The 20869-nt window shown below is 39.7% G+C and overlaps 1 protein-coding gene across 1 annotated transcript; it reads left to right on the top strand.

The window, feature by feature from the left end:
- The first annotated feature begins 18860 nt into the window (after positions 1-18860).
- Positions 18861-20126, top strand: LOC102804977 (TNF receptor-associated factor 2-like). Its single transcript, XM_006820532.2, has 2 exons — positions 18861-19197; positions 19345-20126. Exons 1-2 carry the CDS (start codon positions 18861-18863, stop codon positions 20124-20126), a joined length of 1119 nt encoding a protein of 372 aa, XP_006820595.2.
- The last annotated feature ends 743 nt before the right edge of the window (positions 20127-20869 follow it).

Below are 20869 nucleotides of genomic sequence, written 5' to 3'. Positions count from 1 at the left end.
TACGGTTTTATATCTTGCCTGGCTAAACCGAGTTTCATGTGCTCGTTTCTTCCTTTGATAGTTTCAGAAATTTTAAGAATGTCATTTAAAAAATGTTGCAATTGTATTCGGAGTGCATCGTCGGTGAACAAATTCACCGGACACCCTGAAATATAACCCGTATCTCTAAAATCGGTAAATTCTTCAGTATTCCACACCCGGGGTATCGCACCTCGGCGTTGGAACTCGTAACATTTACACAATAATCGAGAGAGTGTAGACAGTGTATGGCTATTGTCTGGATTAGTAACGTGTTTGGCTACGTGCTGATCCAAGGCAGCGAACTGCATAAAGTCTAGTATGTGATCGGTAGTATCACGGACATCTCTGGAGAAAGTAGCAAATTTAATATTTCCATATCTGTTCATGTGCTGTCGTATCTCTTCGTGCGTAGGCAGTCTTACATAAACGACTTCACCGTCCATGATCCATTGAGATCCCGTATTCAGAAACCCCGTACTCGGCGATTTCGATACAATCGACATTAGTTTTCCTTTTTGCCATTCCGTGTCCTCAGTTGCCGCTATACCCATAACTTTATAGCGAGATGCATCTAGCCAAGCGTATTTCCGTATAACTTCTACGTCTTCTGTTTGAAACGGTACGCCGCTTCCAATTAGTTTTAGAGGGAATCCCGCCGGTGACGGCAATACGCCCCATGTTCGAAGACTTACGTCTCTTCGACCGAGTAATACTTGTCCCGGTTTAATACTTACATTACTGTCTCTGGGATAGAGTAAACCTTGAGTGTCCGATAAGTGTTTACAATCGATATTATTCAAAACGAATGTTCTATCTACTGTTGCGGCTATTGTATTACCCTGAACGGGTGGAGCTTTCACTTGAGTCAAACGACATCCCATTTTTTTTTTATCTATCTCTCTCTCTCTCTCTCTCCCTTTAGTAGGTAGGTGTGTGCGTGTGTGAAATTACACATACATCGTTAATGTTTTAATATTATTTTTATTTTGTCATTTCCAATTCGCTTTCATGTGGAAAATATCCAACACCTGTCGTTGTGATAGGACGTCTTTCTAACCAAAAATTATAGTCGTCTTTCTCGCCACCACCACCATCCTTGTTCTTCTTGTTGTTGTTGTTGTTGTTGTTGTTGTTGTTGTTGTTGTTGTTTAAAGCTGCTCGTATTTTCTTTGGTTCTTCGGTGTCGGTTGGTGTACTGGTGGTGGTGGTGGGTTGTTCGTCAAAAACACGTGGTGATTGTTCTACTTCATGCCTACGATATATGTCCGGGTTATTTGGCGACGGAATAAAACAATAACGTTTTGCTGGTGGTGGTTCCGGGTCTGATTTGCGATCTCGCTTCCGTGGCGTAAAATTTTCATCAACCACCTCCTCCAATGCTTTGACGTATTTTTGATATTCCGGATCCGGATGATATTCATTACTACTCTGTTTAGTACTATTTTTCACTTTAGCCATTCTGTCCTGTTGTGATTTAGTGAGAGGCATGATGGGTTCGTTGGTTGACGATTGTTTTCTGATTCTATTCAATATACATTTATAGTAGTTATTGAGGGCACTTTGGATCATTTTGTTATCGCCAGGATGATGATACGGTTTAGGTGCATTTTGTTGAAATACGTCCCGACACGCTTCGAAGGAAGCTTTTATGTGTACGATATCGTTGGGGTTGCGTTTTAATTTATTTTCTAAATCCAATAGATCATCTCTACGCTTTCTGGATTCCAGCGTATCTTGTTTACTATAGAATGTACCCATATGTTTCATGAGTCCTCTCAATTGAATAGTCATGGTTTTTACAGTATTGTTGATATCAGTAAATTGAGAATTGTGTTTTTCAAGAATGTTTAATAAACTCGTCGCTTCTTCTTCGGGTAATTCAAGCGCTAATTTAGCTACTACTCCCAGTTCATTTCTGATCAAATCGTTTACATCATCATCATCGCCGATGTCCACCACCAATTCTTCGTCTTCGTCTTCGAGAGTTTCGTGATTAGCAGATTTATCGTCTTTTCGACCATCCATCACGCTGTAATTCCAACGATTATCCGAAATACGTTTATATATATATCCATAACCAAAACATAACCGGGCTATACATTCGACTTCGTGAACATTCTTCAAAAAAATTCCTCGCGTACCCTTTCTAGCCCCGACACGTACTAATGATATATCGTAACATTTCCCTCTATTCACGGCATCTTGAGTGAGTGAAACGCTGTCGTAAAAAGAAGAAATGGGACTTTCTAAATAGTCGCGCGCCGTAATTTCCAAAAGTACCGCGACCGACAGTGTCGTCGGATACGTGTAGTCTATCCACCAATTACGTACATGCCCTATACCAGACGGTCGTAAAATAGAGGGTTCGTTTTCACCATTCTCTTCCCCGTCAACGTGTTCCCATTTAACGGGTAGACCCGTCAATCTCCACTCCTTCACATCACTAAATAAAACGTCATAAACAGGATCACGAATTTGTGAACGATCTGTTAACACGTCGGTCACGATATGAGCTAAACAGTACCGATGCATAATATTGACCACCGCTGCCGGCGATATATATATATATATATATATATATATATATATATATATATATATATATATATATATATATATATATATATATATATATATATATATATATAATATGACAGCGAAGGTACGTTATTAATGTTATTCGATATTTTTTAATCGTTTAACACGATGAATTTTTAATTTCCGTCGGATCAAAAGAACTATTTTTTTGGACAATTCCACATTAAAACGTACAGGTGGAAGAAGTGCCTGATCATGATCGATTATCATCGTTCGTTCGCTGCATTTAATAATTCCTTTGTAGTCTCGCGATTTGATAATAAACAATATGACGTCATATCCCACGTGAGTTATATCGTGAAATGTGTACCGTTTAGTGTTAATTGTAGAAGTCGAAGAAGAAGAAACCCGGCTCGCGTAATGTTTCATTAAATCGGAAATCATATGAATAGTCGGATGACTCGTAACGTCGCTTGACTCGAATGAAGGATGCGTCTCCTCCGCATACTTCACAACAGATTTACACTGACAACCGTTGGGTGAAAAAACAACTTGCCCAACAATTTGTTTGCAATTGATACAGCACGTGGTCTCTTTTGGGGCGACTCGTAATATCATCGCTATATCTAATGTGGTGACACTATCCCATACATTACTACTGCCGTATATATACTTCATCATCATCGTCATGATGTTTAAGAAGGAAGCAAAAGTGCAGATGAAATCCATCTGATACGTTCGTCTGTACGTTCATATACTTTCTTCCCATCGGAATAGATAATAATGCAGTCGGACCAGGTGTACGTCCACCGGCGATTTCCACCACCGTCCGCTAGAATTTCGATAGACGTCAAAAATGCCGTGACCTATTCAAATATTTCGAACGAATACATCTTCGTCCGTGGTCTTTAAACTGATCTTAGCCATCAACGAGGCTATCGTACGATCCTGTTGTTGATCACAGACTCGACTGAGTCTACTCGCTAGCGCGTAGACGTTTCGTGACATTGCCGGGTTATCCAAACCCGAGAGGACGGAAAAAACACGTAATGCATACTGGGATAAAATTCGACAAACATTTGACTATAGAACGTTTTTTCAAACGGAGATCCGGAAGAAGAACACAGCATCTCCGAGAGGACACTGGCACGTGTATTGCGATCATCGAGTCTTCTTTTAACCACCAGACTCATCAATGTGTATGGTTCGTAACCGCAAGCTATTACTTTTCGGTGTTTTACGAGAGGTGTCGAACAAACGAAATTAAGAGACGGCCAATATAGCATTTTACGATCATTTTTTTCCACGATGTGTGGTGCAACTAAAAACGAACGTAATACACGTCTCGCATACTGAACCACATCGTCTTTCAGATCGGCATAATTCCAAAATTCCAACTCTATGCTTTCGTAATCGAGTTCATAAAGAGATAGTTTATTAGTATCTATGTCATTACTACTACTGGGATCCGGCCGCATAGTAGCATCGATGGACTCCGACGAACTAAATGAGTATTTAACGCTAAGACATGCTTATTTGAGGGACTCGCTCTTTCAAGAGAAATGCAATAACGGAGAAATTTCAGACTCCGTTGTTGAACGGTATTTGCGATTAAAAGATCAATTCGATAAAGATTGGGATTTACTTGCAAGGGACATTCCATTGAAATGGTTTGACTCGAGCATCGAACGTCGGGAGATGTACATTTTATTAGAAACCCACGTATTTATTCACGTCAAGTCACCACCGGCCGATCGTGGCTACGAAAAAAAAAACACACAACAACAACAACAACAACAACAACAACAACATTGTTGCGCATGGACGGGGGAATGTACATCTCATCTCACGTGCGTGAAACTCGTAGAAGATGCAGTCTCTATGTGGCAGCGTATGACGACAATGGAGTGGTACCAACACGGAAGTTTAAATTCGTATATACAAAAACCTCCAAATGTTCGATACATATGGGTGGCGAGTCACCTGGTAGAATTACTGCGTGTCTGTTGGAACGTAGTAAACGCGGGTAAAATCGTCGACGTGAATCTATACTGGGGTGGTGGTGAACAGGTACATATCGCTGACACTTTGAATTCAACTAAAAATCAACTGACGGTAATTTGACTCGTGTCGTTAGTAACGTTGTGTCTGAGAATAGAACGAACACATTCCACGAGCGACGTCAGACTTTCTCGTTTTTTAATAACAATGACATATTTTGCTAAGCCGTCATCGAATTTCAACGCCACTCCCGGTGTCGCGAAAAAACATAGAGGTATCATAGCTTCATTTCTTTTTACAAATTGGACATTGGGAGTTAGTGACAGTAGAAGTATTATTCTGAACATCGTTCCAGTACAGCCGTTAACATCATGCGGTATTACGACCGGGTAAAATTTCAATACTTCCGACGAAGTTCCACGAGCACATTTCGAAGCCGTTTCGCGAAGTAATTCAACGGCGTCGTCGTCGTCGCCGCCGCCGTTCGGACGATGATTGCCCAAAATATGATCGTGATATTCTAGAAATAAACGCGTCTTTTCCAACAGACTATTATAAGTGAATTTAGCCGAGTCGCACATAAGAATATTGGCCACAGCAGTAATGTCACGGGAAGGTGCTCGGCAGCGTGATACCGAAGTGTACAGGGGAATAAATCTCGAACATGTAGTCGCGTTATTATTATTATTATTTGACAATTGTTTTTTTGTTGTTGTTTTCAATAAATCATTCATCAACGTTTTATTGGATATATCGAGTCTTTCTAATTTTTTCTGTAAAATATCTATTGTGTCTGTTTGTGTCTGCATTTCGCCATATAAACGCCTCTCCTGTAAACGTAACCTTTCCGTCATTTCTGCGCTACGTAATGTTTCCAGGTCGTTATTTTTACTTTCAATAGCACGTTTCTGACTAGTTAACTTATCCGACAATTGCATATTAGATTGGCGTAATGCTTCAATTTCAAATTTGCTGTTTTCGAGATGCCGTTTTTGATTCGTCAATTCGTAGTTCAAGTCTTCGATAATTTGACGTAGTCGTTCGGCGGTACTCTTTTCATGGGCGGTGTCGCCTAGCCTTTTTTCCAATTCCATATTTTGTTTCAGTAAATCGTCATGTTGACTACACAATTCATTTTTATTCACCTTTGCATTTTCTATTTTTCTTCTACATTCATCGAGTTCTTTTTTAAGTCTTTCAATTTCTGATCGGTCGGTCGCTGACTTCGCCTTTAATTCACTGACATTATTCTCCAAGCTTAAAATTTGTTTGTTTCGTTTTTCACCGACTGAATTTTGTTTATTGATCAAAGTTCTTAAGGTATCTGTTTGTAATTCGTGCGCTTTTTCGTGCCTCTTTTCCCGCGACTCAGTTGACTGAAACTTGTCGAGATCTCTCTTCAGTTGTCGAATCTCGTCATCGTAACGATGTTTACATGTTTCGTTCTCGTTCTCCAACACGAGGACTCGTTCCTGCAAACCTTGTATACGAGAATCCTTTTTAGCAACGGATACCGTCATAATGTCCGCGTTGCTATTAAGAGTTGTAATTCTAGTGTTTTGTTCTTCCACCTTACCCCGTAAAGACGCGTTTTCTACCTCTAACTGTTTCATTTGACTTTCGTCGTCCGTTAACTGTTTTCCAGTGTCGTTAAGCCGAGACATATTTCTTGATTCCTCTTGCAATCCGGCGACTCGTTCCTGCAAACCTTGTATATGAGAATCCTTTTTAGCAACGGATACCGTCATAATGTCCGCGTTGCGATTGAGAGTTGTAATCAGAGTGTTTTGTTCTTCCACCTTACCCCGTAAAGACGCGTTTTCTACCTCTAACTGTTTTTTCATTCGACTTTCGTCGTCCGTTATCTGTTTTCCAGTGTCGTCGTTACTAAGCCGAGACCTACTTGATTCCTCTTGCAATCCGGCGACTCGTTCCTGCAAACCTTGTATACGAGAATCCTTTTTAGCAACGGATACCGTCATAATGTCCGCGTTGCGATTGAGAGTTGTAATCAGAGTGTTTTGTTCTTCCACCTTACCCCGTAAAGACGCGTTTTCTACCTCTATCTGTTTTATTTTTCTTTCGTCATCCGTTAACCGTTTTCCAGTGTCGTTAAGTCGTGACCTACTATTTCTTAATTCCTCTTGCAATCCGGCGACTCGGTCCTGCAAACTTTCCTTTTCGGCCGTCACAATGTCCGCGTTGCGATTGAGAGTTGTAATCAGAGTGTTTTGTTCTTCCACCTTACCCTCTAACTGTTTTATTTGTCTTTCCTGTTTATCATTGTTACGGACTGAGAGTTCTTTACAGCTGTTCACTTCAATTTCTAATTGTTGTTCCCTCTCCTTTATTCTTTCGTGCAATTCTCTGTTTGTCGTTTCTAGAGAAACGAGTTTTGATTTGAACTGTTGGTTCTCCGTTTTCAAAGAGTTGAATTCTCTCTCTAACTGTCGGTTGGTCGTATCTAAAGAGTCGATTGTTTGTTTGGAGTCCAATTCTTTTTGAAGAACGTCGGTTTCATATTGAAGTATCCTCAATGCCAACTCTTTATTGGCCGTTTCTAAAGACTTGATCTTCTCTCGGGCCTGTAAATGTTCCCCGTCCAAACGCCGTGTCATGATAAGTTGTTCATTTGTTAAGCGTTCGATAGTTTTCTCGTAATTCGTCAAAGTATCTTGTTGGTGATTGCATTCAGTTTCATAACTTTCGCGTAACGAACCTTGATGTGCGATCAGCTGTTGCTGGTTTTCAATCTGTTGATTTAAATTCAATAACATCTCGTCTCGTTCACGTAGTTTTACGGTCGTCTCTGACAGTTGTTGTAACGTTTCGTTCAATTGTTCCGTGTTTTGAGATCGTACTACAAACTCTTGCATCGCTTTATTAGCAGTCTCCAAAGCAGAGTGACTGTGACTGACTTCGCTTTCCAGCTGTTCGCGCGATACTTGTTGATCGTTTTTATCTCGAGACAGTACTTCTACCCGTTCTTTTAATTGTTCGTTTTCGTTGGATATTTCAAGTCTTTCATCTTGTAAACTACCCAGCTGCTTCACGAGCTCCTCAATTTTTTTAATATCGCTGCTTGTAAGTTCGTCGTCGGCCTCACTATCTACGGTAGTACGTAATTTTTTTTGGAGCTATCGTCAGTCCCGTCGAATTCGGGTGAGTGTTGGGGCGTATCGGATCTCCTTTTTTTCGTATTCGTCGGTGGTAACGTTCGTTGGAGGCTCGTATCGGGTCTTACGATGACGTCGTCGTCGTCGTTGTCGTCGTCGGGATGTTTAGTCGGAACTGGGATTTGCATTGCCATATCTAGCGACGTTCGTACGATATCACTAGAAAATAGTTCACTGAAAATTCCTCAATCGATAGTTTCAACATCGTCATGTATCCCGTTCGAATCGAGGTAGCCAGCGATTGGATTTTCTCCAAACAAATCTTCTATCGACAAATTCGGTTGGGAAGGTGGGTCTGTGATACGCACATTGAAATATTCGTCATTTCCCATTTGACCGTCATCGTAACGAGACCTGTAATATGTTATGTGTTGCATCACCGGTAGTGGATTGCATTGGGAATTTGGTAGCGTCGCACAAACCCGCGTAAACTAGAGCTACAATATTCGCTTCAGTATGACCACACTTTATGGTGCCCTCCGTTTAGTTGTCGCCAAATAGCGTAGATGTATTGTCGCAGTCCGAGTCGTCTCGTCGTGGTAAAATTGAGAGGAGTTCATGTAGAGCATGTGCATTAATTACCTTATGAACAGAAGAGTTTGCCTGAATGAAATGGCCTAATTTTGAAAATATTTGTTCGAAATTTATATGCATCCACGTATCGTGGTTTGAGCAATATGTTTTTTTTTATGTATTAAGCACAATTTTTAACGGCGTCTCTGTAGTCTTTAAATTCATCCGAATCGATCACATCCGGTATTGAGGCTGTGCACTCGTAATAGCAATTATCGTGTGACGCAGCATATTCCCCGTACAATTACGGGTGATATTTAAGTATTTCCCATCCGGTTCTATTTGCAGCGGCCAGTGCAGGTGCGCACACGGTCGACATAAGAACGATGTAAAAATGTGGCATTGTAAGTCGAAATTCACCGTGAATAGCTGAAAACAAATGGCTCATCGTCCCCCGTTCTCTGCGCTGTATTACTTTACATACTTCGCGTAATTGATTTTGTACTGCGCGTGACAAACCTTCAGTACTTAACATGTCGATTTGTTTGTTTATAAAATTACACGCCGAATAAGCAGTAAATGCATGCACGTCTGAACGAACTTTCACGTACGATCGAATTACGTCTATTTTGTTTTCCGCGTCGTATATTAAATTATAAGATTGATCACCGGGAAGACTCTGCATTCTACCGTAACATACAGCCTTGAAATATTTCTTTACACGGATTTGTTCTTTCTTGACATCAAAGGCAACCAACGGTTTAGTACATGACTGGTTGGATGACATCAGAAAACCTCCACCAAGCACCAGCATATACACGCAGTGGTTGAACGTGGCTCTGGGTAAATTCAGTGACCACTTCCCGCGCAAGTTTTTGTACACTTTTAGTAATTCTTTATATTGCGCGAGTAGCTCTTTATCGGAATCGAGTATGAATGCACTCGGATCTATTTCTTGGAAATCATTGATAAACTGATCCGAAAATCTTCTTGTCGTATAGATGTTGCTATTGGCGCAACGGATCTGAATTCCCGTATCAAACCCAGTGGAAAGAATTCTATTCAACCTGCACACTGGATTAGTACTGGTTTTCATTTCATTCGCAATCCTGTTGACCCTCGAATTGTCTTGTTCTGTAATTGTCCTAGTTGATGTTATTTTTTGTGTGTGTTTTTGTTTTTCGTTGTTATTAACATAAGTATTAAACTATTATATTAGTTAATTATGAGACGACGTTATTACGGGAGACCCTACCGTCTAACACGGCATAAAATTCGTATACGACGGCGGACATACTCTACCGCCGGGTTACCACCGTCAAGAAAAAAAAAAATTATTCCACCAACATCATCTTGTTAGTAGCTCACTGTGACAAAAAGATGAGCCCGAATTGCGTGGATAATACGATTCCGGCCGCCGACGACACCTCCGCCGCAGCCGACAGGGATGATTTACCAAGAAATGAAAATGTCAGTCCCGGAGGCGATGATGATAACTCGATGATAAAAATAGAAGATTTGAAAAAGATATGCATCAGTGGATATAATAAAGAATGTTTTTACAGATGTTGTGTCGTAGCCGGTAATAGTGTTTATCTCGATAAATTTATTACAAATTCATGGAAAGCGGATACATTCGATACACAAATGGAAGCGGACGTATTGAAATTTAGACAGGCATTAGCCGATTTCGTGAAAAAACATTACGATGTCTTGCGTCACTACGATGAAAACGATAACATTGACGATAGATGCGAAAAACTTCGATCGACTGTAAACTCTCACGCGGCCACGACATTTGAAATAATGGGAGCGAGTATGATGTTGCATCGTCCTATATACGTATACGTTCAACGAGATCTACATGCAACACCACAGTTGAACGTAAGAACTGATCATTGCGATTTGAATAGTATCTCGAGAGGAAGATCTCCGATTTACGTATTACTCCGCGATTACGGATCAATGCTAGATAAATGCAATCATTTCGATTTGTTAATAAAACCTATGACCAAGTAAGGCTCGCCGACACGAGGTCGATATCATAATTCCTTGAACAATTTTGGAACATTGCGTCAATTTGTGATCATCGAGACTAAAAATAGTATTGAAATGTCGGTCGAATGGCATTGGTCCCATTCGTTTATATCTAGTTGAAAGCAAGTTTTTACCGTCGCTCGAAAACCCGTCGACGACACATTTTGTCAAATACAGTATCGTAGCCTGTGGATTATTCATCAATGTGCCACGTTTCGTACGTGCATATTTTAACACTATTTTTAATATTTTCTTTACATATGCTTCTAAATCTATCTCGTCTGAAAAATTAAAATGAAATTGACAAAATACGTTATGTTGTAACTGTCTATTCCAAGCGTCGCATATTGAAATACTATGGAAAGCCGTACGGGACCCTGCTGCGTCAATATAAATTGCATGGTAAAACATATAGCTTCAAAATTATGCTGCTTCTTCAACAAAAGTGCGATTTCCGATGTCTACGTTTACCAATCGTAGTAGTAGCAATCAGCACAAAACTTATTCACAGTCGTCGCTAATTAATTAGTAGTTGTCGCAAAGCGAGATGTAGTAGTCGCGATTTAACGGGTGATGATTTGTAGAAGTCACTAACACACTACAGCGTATTTGTCGCTGACGCAGTTCCTTAATTTATAGACGACGACACTTCATTTTCCAAGTTGTCGAAGCAAACAAGTCCCCCTAGTAGACGACGCAACTTGCACTTTTCAAGTTGTCGACGCAAAACGAGTCCCCCTAGTAGACTTTGCATTTTTCATTCCAAGTTGACGCAGACACACTTTTCTTCTAGTAGACGACGACGCATATAGCATTCTCAAGTTGACGCAGACGCATTTTTCTAGTAGACGACGACGCATGTTAAGACTTCAAAAGTTGACGCAGATCGTTTTTCTGGTAGACGACGCCACAAAATGTACAGTGCATTTTCAAGTTCGACATCACGAGAATAGGTCTGTCGAGAATAAGTAAATGACAAAAACCTGGAAGTATAGTCATCGATTGACCTGATCTGAGTTGGTCATGTTCAATACTGTATGTTATTAATCGGTTTTAGCATTGCTCCCAGGCAAACGAGCACAATCAAGTATTGACTGGTCTTCTGTTCATAGTTCCACCAAATATCGCTGAAATATCCATTGTACACACTAAAATATCTCGTCACCCGTTAGTCCCCCCCCCTAAAAAAACCTATGTTGCCCACAAGTCGGAAAATTGAAAAATTGAGTCGGTCGGTCGGATTTTTTTTTTTAACTTAATTCTGTCAACGGTGGGGGGGTATCCCCGACACCCGCCAGATCCGCCACTGGTACGTACACACGATGGCATTACTGCGATACTGACAGCGCTAAAACGTGCAAAAGCCGTCGTTTTGTTTGTGATGTAAGCGGGTGAGAGTTTTAATATAAAATGCCAAGTTTTGTAAATTCAATTAAAATTTTGTGCATTTCATTTATTAAAAATAATATTTACTACAACAAACGTATTGTTTTTGTCAATAATATTTTTATTTAATTAAGAAAATACTTGGTGCGGCGATATTTTTAATATTGTGCACCAACTATCCTTCGAATCGCAAATGTCAAAATGGCCTGAAATGCAAAAGACGTGTTTGCTCTTCAGACTTCATAGTTCATAGTATTCGGAATATGTCAGAGAAATACAGATCAACCCGAGGTTCAAAGTCGCCACTTATCCCCCTGGGAACCCTGGGGATCAAACAACGGTCCGGTGTCATGATATGTAATCGACAAAGCATGTTAATTATGAACATATGGCAATTGACCCTGTACACACAGGAAGTCCTCATTATGCAAATTATGTGACCTTGTTTACTTTATAGTTATTTGGGGTTGAATAAATCAGTTCTTAGAAGTTTTTGTCAATTACTAAACATAACATCCGGGATCGTTAATTTTTAGAGGAAACACTTTTACTACTTAAAATGGTGAGTTTTTACTTACTCACTTTTGGGCCTATTAAAAAAAAAAAAAAAAAAAAAAAAAAAAACGCGACCCGATATTTTATTATTTCATATTTTTCGTTCGGTCGCTGAGGGCAACAAAACATTTTTTTTTTGCCTTATGTGTTTTCGTGTAGACCACGCAAAATGGGACAATGTTTATCGCTACTGGTTATTTGTGTTGCCTTTTTCTTATAACTTAAGGGGTTGGTAATTTTAAATCATAGGTGGTTGCTGAACAATTTCTTGAAACAAATAATTTGCAAGTTAGACACAGGGAAAGAAAATGCATGAAAGAAGGAAATTCAAGATAAATAAAAATGTACATATAAAACAATATGAAAAGAGTATTGCATTGGTCACACGCTTCCATCTCCCTATATTGTTCTGCTATTTAATATACACCTGAGCTGAAAACTGGTGTTTCATAATTACTTGCTATAGTTTTCAGCTCACCTGGGTCTGACTATTCTATTTATTCATTGTTTTAATGTCTATCAAATGATATTATTGAGTCTAGCGGGCAATTTTATTATGGTGAATCCACATGAAAAAATGCACAATGGTCTCTTAACCATGTATATTAACTACCCTGCCATCGGCAGTCCCTGACCGCTAGTACGACGTCAAACTACTAGGGCCTGAACAAATTAAACTAATAGTGAACACTTTATGTCTGTTTATGTGGCGAACATCTAAATAAACACATATGTTCCAGGCGTCCCACCCCCTCAGCCCGCAAACAAAAACATTTACAAACCCAGCCCACATCAATAGTAGCGCCCCTTACCGAATTTCTGGATCCGCCAGTGTATATACGTAAGTGATCTCAAATTGTAGTGCAGCTATATTCATAAAAATAATTATTTTTATATTGATGCCATTTAGTATTGGTAACTTTTCATTATAATTGAGAAGATAATTATGATAGAAATTTGAAAAGGGGAAATAGTAAATTATATTTTCACTCATTTGTGTGCTAAATTTCTGTTTTAATGCAGCTTTTTATATAGTTTAAAACTGTGTTAGTGAACTTTTCTATATTATATAAAGCCTAACTAGTTATAGCGAAATCTTTAGGCAGTTTCAAGACATAACGTGTGATCATGGAGGTGGTGGTATGATCAACTTATAAAACACCTATATTACGTGGTTCCTCACGAATATTTTTGCAGATTCTTATTTGCTCAGTGACCTAAATAATTAGCATGCCACTGACAAAACAACCTTTAAATTTCCTCAAGTCACATTTCTTTTATTTATGACAAATATACGAGTTGGAGATCCATATACAAATATCAACCTCCAATAGTCTTCCATATCAAGACTGTTTCATTGGGCGGTTGCTACTATACACAGGTTTTTATTTTATCATCCGCACCCTAACTCAAATGTTGCGTTGGTGTCAATTTGAAAAATACACTGTGCGTTGTCGTTTACCAGGAAACGCGTCTGCGTCAACTTGAAAATGCAATTTGCGTCGTCGTCAACTTGGAAATGCAATGTGCGTCAACTTGAGAATGTGTAGTGCGTCTGCGTCAACTTGAAAATGCTAATGTGCGTCGTCGACTACTAGCAAAAAATGCGTCTGCGTCAACTTGAAATGAAAAAAGGAAAGTCACCTAGGGGGACTCGTTTTTGCGTCGACAACTTGAAAAGTGCAAGTTGCGTCGTCTACTAGGGAGACTTGTTTGCTTCGACAACTTGGAAAATGAAGTGTAGTCGTCAACGACAAATACGCTGTAGTGTGTTAGTGACTTCTACAAATCATCTCCCGTTAAATCGCGACTACTACAACTCGCTTTGCGACAACTGCTAATTAATTAGCGACGATAGTGAATAAGTTTTGCACTGATTGCTACTACTACAATTAGTAAACGTAGACATCGGAAATCGCACTTTTGTTGAAGAAGCATAATTTTGAAGCTATATGTTTTACCATGCAATTTATATTGACGCAGCAGGGTTCCGTACGGCTTTCCATAAAATACCTTTTTGAAGTACATTTGAAAGTATCGTAGAAGAGGCTTTCTTGATGTACAGTACACGTATTCTTGGGATTTGATTATACGCCAGTCTATTTTCACTGTTATACAATTGTCGAATGACTTTAGCTACTGCCGATAACATTCTATTCATTTGTGAATAGTGACCTCGTGCGCACTTAAGCGATTGTATACTGGTCGCGTACAATGGTTTATCTAGACCGACGTAAGAAGCGTAATTTAATTGACAGTGACCAGTTAGTCTACATACTAATTGTCCGTCTATAGACACTGTTAGACATTCTCGACCACCGTCACAATAATGATATTTCAAAGAATTAACACACACGTAATGGCAACCGTTTGTAAAAGGACTGACTAAATGACACGATTCGTCACACTTGTGTAAAACGTTTACGTAATAACCCTGTATATTTGTCTTCTGCTGCAAGTATGCGTTCCGACATATCACATCCATCATTGAATTACTATTAATGAACTAATTGTGCCGATGTGCGTGATATTATATCTAGCCATCTCTCACACGTGTTGTTTGTTTGTTTGTTTGTTTGTTTGTTTGTTTATACATTGATTGATTGTATTATTATTATTATTATTTTTTTTTATGACAGGCAGCTAGAGGTGCAGGATGTATATTTGGATGGGTTGACGAATTTCCCTGGATAAAGCACGCTTCACTTATCACTTCTGCTCCTATATTTCAACCTATTGGGGTGTCCGTGTTGTTTACATCTTCGATGACGAGTCGAGATCACTGGTCAGCGAGGTTACTGAAACTCTCTTGGAAAGGACGTCCGTTAGTCAAAAGTATAGTACAACCGTATATGTGCGACGCGTGCATTAGTAAAGGACACCGAGGTGTATGTGTTCATAAACTTCATCTTGTACCCAGGCATATAGACGGAAGCGAAGGTAATCCGGTTAGAATGTTAATGGAATTACTTCGTAAAGGTTCGTACGAACTAGAATGTCTCGGAGTGGCCGATTTTATAGATCAGTCTATCCAGATTCTATTTAGTGAAGGTACTCTAGACAAATTGTCTCAGCAACGTATCCCACTGAGTGAAGAGATATTACGATCTGCGTGTGATTCGGGTCTGTGTATTGCAATGGATCCAACACCTTCCAACGTCTCGGGGATTGGATTGGTTGGCGGTATATCCAGAGCCGGTCATCGCATAGTAAGTCAAATCAATGGAATTTTAACCCTTTTAGATTTAGTTTCAAAATACTTTTTTAGACGATCGGGTACACTCGTGAGACCAGAGGTAGGAATTTCAAATTTCAAACTGACGGGTGGATCGAACGCGCATGTTACCAAAGTAGAAATCTGTCAACAGCTAACAACATGGGATTATCGTGGGTTGTTACTTGCGCGAATGAACATAATTCTAGCGTGTTGGATTTAATTTCGTCCAGTATCCAATGGTACTCATGTGGAGTATCGTCCCTGTACGTCGTCTCAACATCGGACATAAAAGTTATTATAAACATTTCCAACGCCATGTACAGTTTCGATTCCAAACATTGCAAATGACCGTCTTCTGATTCCATCACACATTTTTGTAAACACCTCAACAATTCATTGCATTCACATCCTATAGTTTGACTTAATTTGGCTTTTAAAAGTGTCGTACCAAATTCTCTACCGAGTTCTGATATGATCCGCTGAGTATCATGATTTATTGTTTGATCGACGGTGGATGTTAAATACGAATAATCTTGATTGTATTTCCATTGGAAAAATACATTTTTTCTCTCTAAAAGATGTGTCATTGAATACTGTATACGATGAAATGAACGTACTAATAATAATAAGAACATCTTTTTTTTTGCCATATATATATATATAGATACTGGAGTTGGATCACGTGACAGCCGATTCCCAAACAGATATCGACCATCTCTTGACTAGACATACCACATTATGTATACAGAGTATAGAACATACGCTAAACGCATATCCGTTTTTAGCTTCGTCGCCCGTACGTGTTTACATCGAGAGAAATACTTCGCACGCTCACGCGGCCATGATAGCCAAAGATGTTACTTCTTATTTTTCAGACAGGGGAGTACGTATTCATATCGAGAAAGAAATCGGTCGCGATGGGCGTATTAAGACGGGCATATGGACTCAGAACAAAGCTAATTTAATACATTTGGCGCAAATGCTACTCTCAAATGGACTAGTGATTTTAGCTACCCGTCTAGTAACAGTTGGAAGATGCATGTTCAACACCGGCGATAGCATAACCTTATCACGCGAACAGACACCAAATGATGAACAACTCGTGATTGAAACACTCTTATCCCAATTACGTAATTTCAAAAGAAATATTAAAGTGGGAGGGGGCTTGTCGTTGAGTGGGAAATACGCTGGAGAAAGAGATGATCTCGCGATGGCATTCATATTATTTTTGGCGTGGACATGTTTTCTCGACGAAAATATAGTAGTATAACTGACGAATGCGTGCAGGATTCTTACATTGTGTAAAATGGCATGGTTTGTCGCACTATACCTTTCCACACTACTCTCCCTGATATGTTGCGGTGCAATACTTATCTATCAATCTGCTACAGTCGAAGGAAAAGTTATGGCTGCTTTATTTTTGACTGGTGCTATACTGGGAACTCTGACTATGTTTATCGCTTACGCAATGAAAAAAACAGAGATCGCAACAACTAATAGGTATGTGTATATATACACGTACATTTTTGCCGCCGCCTATTTATTTATTTATTTATATTCATTTTATTTATATTCATCATATTAATTATGGTACTTTTTTTAAAAAAAACGGTTACAGGACACATTCATCATCGCCATCAACATCGCCTCCTCCGACATATCACGAGATTCAATTGCCAACTTACGAAGAAGCAAATACAAAATGAAAAAAAAAATCAAATGCGTTGTTTCTTATTGGGTGGATAGTATTCTATAGATGGTATATCTCTTACACCTATAATCTCGCAGGCTTCTTGTAATGTGCATTCCAATTTCTCCGCGGTGGTTTGAATTAATTCTTTAATTTCACGTTCGTCCAAGTGCTCACCATCTGTTGATATCTCGGTGTACCGCGATTTTTCGAATATATAATTTCCTGGAATCACTTCAACCGATTCCAATATGGAACATTTAACATCGCGGTGGAATTTATTTGCTCTGTAACAGATCATTTTCAGCGTAACATTCGCTGCATCACGAGGTCTACCGGCTTGTTGACTGTTATCACCGATAAGATGACGTACACTGCACGGTACACGTAGTCTACCTTCACTAGTTTTCAAAACTGTCGGGTGGTATACGACATTCAACGATTTATACGTGCGTTTCTGAGTGCTCAGTTTAGTGAAAAACTCTTCTACATCCGGCATCGACTGCTGCTGGTGGTGTCTATTGCCGATTTCGCGTTTCATGCATTGCGTATTGTGATCTTGAATCAGTACGGTCTGAAGATCTCTTTGAACAGGTATTGAGACGCTCGTCATATGTCGAACGTACAAGGACTTGTTTTCTGCAAAATTCATTTTGCGACCAACATTGTCGTCTCTACCATAAACAAGCTTGCGAGTTGCAGACGCAAAATACTGCGCGAAAGCAACCGTGTCTATTTCGGCAGATCCTTTCTGTCTGACGTCACGGTAAGATGGGTGTGTCTGTTCATTCATAGCGCATAGATAAATATATTGGCATTCTGCCACGAAAGACATGAGTTGCCACTTCAAGTACTTTAAATTACCGTAATCACCGAAGTTAGCCTGTAAACCAATCAAGTATTTTGCATTTTGTAACTGCAATCTGTTTTCCATAACTGCTTGATTCACGTTTCTGTGAGCGCAAGCCAGAGCCTCTTGGAGTTGCGTTTCATTTCTGAAATAATTACCGCAGTAATTGATATTAGCGAAATTTACGAGCTGTGTTCCCGTTTTCACCGTTAAACCACTCCACGGAGTACGTGCCGGCAGAGTGACTTCGATACCTTCGTCTATTTCACAGGCGGCGGAGGTGGCGGCGGCAGAATGATCGCATACTCTCGCACGATCGCCGAAGTGAAACATGACTTCGTAATGACATTCTTTATTCTTACTAGCAACTAGTTCGAGATCGGTAACATTCAGAATGTCCGCAATATGATTACCGTCTTGCACTTCGATTTGATCCACCAGTTCTTTACCGCCTGGTTTATACACGTCGTATTGAGTATCGTGTTCCCTGGTGATTTTTTCGATCATGTTCCTCGCTATGCTTGCAAATAGCGGTGTACGACAAACGTGTTCCATAAACTCGTTGACGCTACTACCTTTGCGTATAGCGCTAGGTTTCACCAATTCGAAACTGTTTACGTCGTACGTCGGTACGACGGAATGCCGCGGATTGTCGGCATGATAAAATAATTCAGTCAATCCATAGCCGATATTATAGTCGTCCGTGCAGACATCCGGGCAATGAATACTTTCGTCCATACATGTTTTCAAAATCTTTCTCGTTAAGGGTCCAAATGCGAGTCTGTCAATGTTTTCAATTACTCGCTCCATGATGACGACTAGAAGTGTATTAAAGTGTGCGCAATCGGTGCACCTATTTATATTCGTAAGAGGATCATGCCGTCAGTCGTAGGTGGTTATGAGCTTGAGTCATTCGTGTCGGACGATGTGAAAGACGTTTACATATGTCCAGTATGCACTAACGTATTGAAATTAGCCGTACAGGCAAACTGCGGCCATCGTATGTGTGCAACGTGTTGTGAGAATTTACTAGTCTGTCCTATCTGTAACGATACAGTTATTAATACGATCGCTGACTATGCGGTTCGCCGCGAAATAAACGCAATGAAGACTTATTGCAATCACCGTGACGAAGGTTGTGAATTCATCGCTCCATTAAAATTAATGGCACGACATCTTGAAACGTGTGAATATGCCAAGCATTTAATAGCAGGTATTCGTTGTTTTTTTTTTTTTTTTTTTTTTCTCGGTATGTCGGTAGCGCCCTCTTATACATCTATTTCATTCGTTCTTTTTTTTTTTTTTGCTTCGTGTGTATATAGCGCCCTCTTCATCATTTATTTCTTTCGTTCAATTCTAGATAATTTAAACGCACGATGTGCGGAAAAGATGGTATCCAGACACGACACTGGCAATCATTCGATAGAAAGTCAATTTGCCAAGTTAGAATCCCAAATAGAGTCACTCAGCGATGACCTGAAAACTGCTAGAAATGAAAACGTAAATGCAAAAAGGAAATTTCAGCTAACGTTAGCGACACAAAACGATAAACTCGTAGCGCTCGAATATACTCTGAAGATATTAGAAAAAAATAATACAACTACCAGTGGTAAAATCGAAATACAAATTGCTGAACGCGATGTGATTTTAAACGAAATTCGACACAGAATAGAATGCTTAGAAACGACCTCTTACGAAGGTGTTTTATTATGGAAAATATGTAATTATACGACTCGCAAACACGAGGCCGTTTCGAGAAAAATTACAGCTATGTATAGTCAACCATTTTTCACCAATAGACGAGGATACAAAATGTGTGCTAAAATTTATTTGAATGGTGATGGTGTTGGGCTAGGTACACACGTGTCTTTGTTCTTTGTCGTTATGAAATCGAGATATGACGAGTTACACGTGTGGCCATTTCGTGGAAAAGTCACGATGATGGTCATTAACCAACTACGTGCGAATAAACACGCAATTGAGTCATTTGTGGCGAGTTCTACTAGCAGCAGTTTTAAACGTCCCGTGAACGTAGTGAACCCAGCATCCGGGTGCCCGTTTTTTATACCACAGTATGATCTGGAAAATTTCGGGTTTATAAAAGACGATTGCTTATATGTAAAATTTACCGTAATAATGTGAAACGGTCTTTTTTTTTCGTTGTTGTTGTTGTAACAAACGTGATGCTGACTATTAAATGCTGTGATCGACGCTATACATATCCTCGCGATTTTCTATTTAGAGAAATTCCATATATGCAGGGTAAATTTGGGTACGGAAGTTATTGCGCAGGAACTGATTTGCACGAAGTTGAAGTCGGTAATGAAATAGAAATTCACACATGGACATTCTTTTTAGATTACTTGAACAGAAATGCTAGTTTTGTAGGCGCTACCCACGAAGAGAGTATCTCCATTACAAGATACCTTAACGATAACCTGACCGAAATTATAATTTCTGCAGACTACCTCAATATGGAAAGATTCTTCACGCATCTAGCAAAATTACAGACGCAATATTGGTCGCCAATTCGAATTCGATTACCAGTACGTCACTATTTTTCTATAAGTGAGTTATTCGCAGGGGGTCATTTAATAGCTGATGTGGCAGCGAGTGTATTATGTTCACACACAATGACAGATGACGAAACGAAATCGTTCGTTAACACGGATTGGTCGGAGATTAAATCACTCTTCCGCAGGAAGATGGTTCCTTGCCCCGGCCTCGATCCAGCTAAAACGAAAGAATTGGTTGAATTGTTGTTGAAATGGTACGAGTCAAAACCACGCAGCGGCAGTGCCGCACCATCGCCGATAGAGATGGCACAATATCTCTTGACAATCGAACCCGATTGTGATTCCGTCATCAAATTCATCGATCGAGCG

The sequence above is a fragment of the Saccoglossus kowalevskii genome, chromosome 12, assembly GCF_978046115.1.
Source record: "Saccoglossus kowalevskii chromosome 12, keSacKowa6.1, whole genome shotgun sequence".
NCBI classification, from domain to species: domain Eukaryota; kingdom Metazoa; phylum Hemichordata; class Enteropneusta; family Harrimaniidae; genus Saccoglossus; species Saccoglossus kowalevskii.
This window is presented reverse-complemented; position numbering and strand designations above follow the sequence as displayed.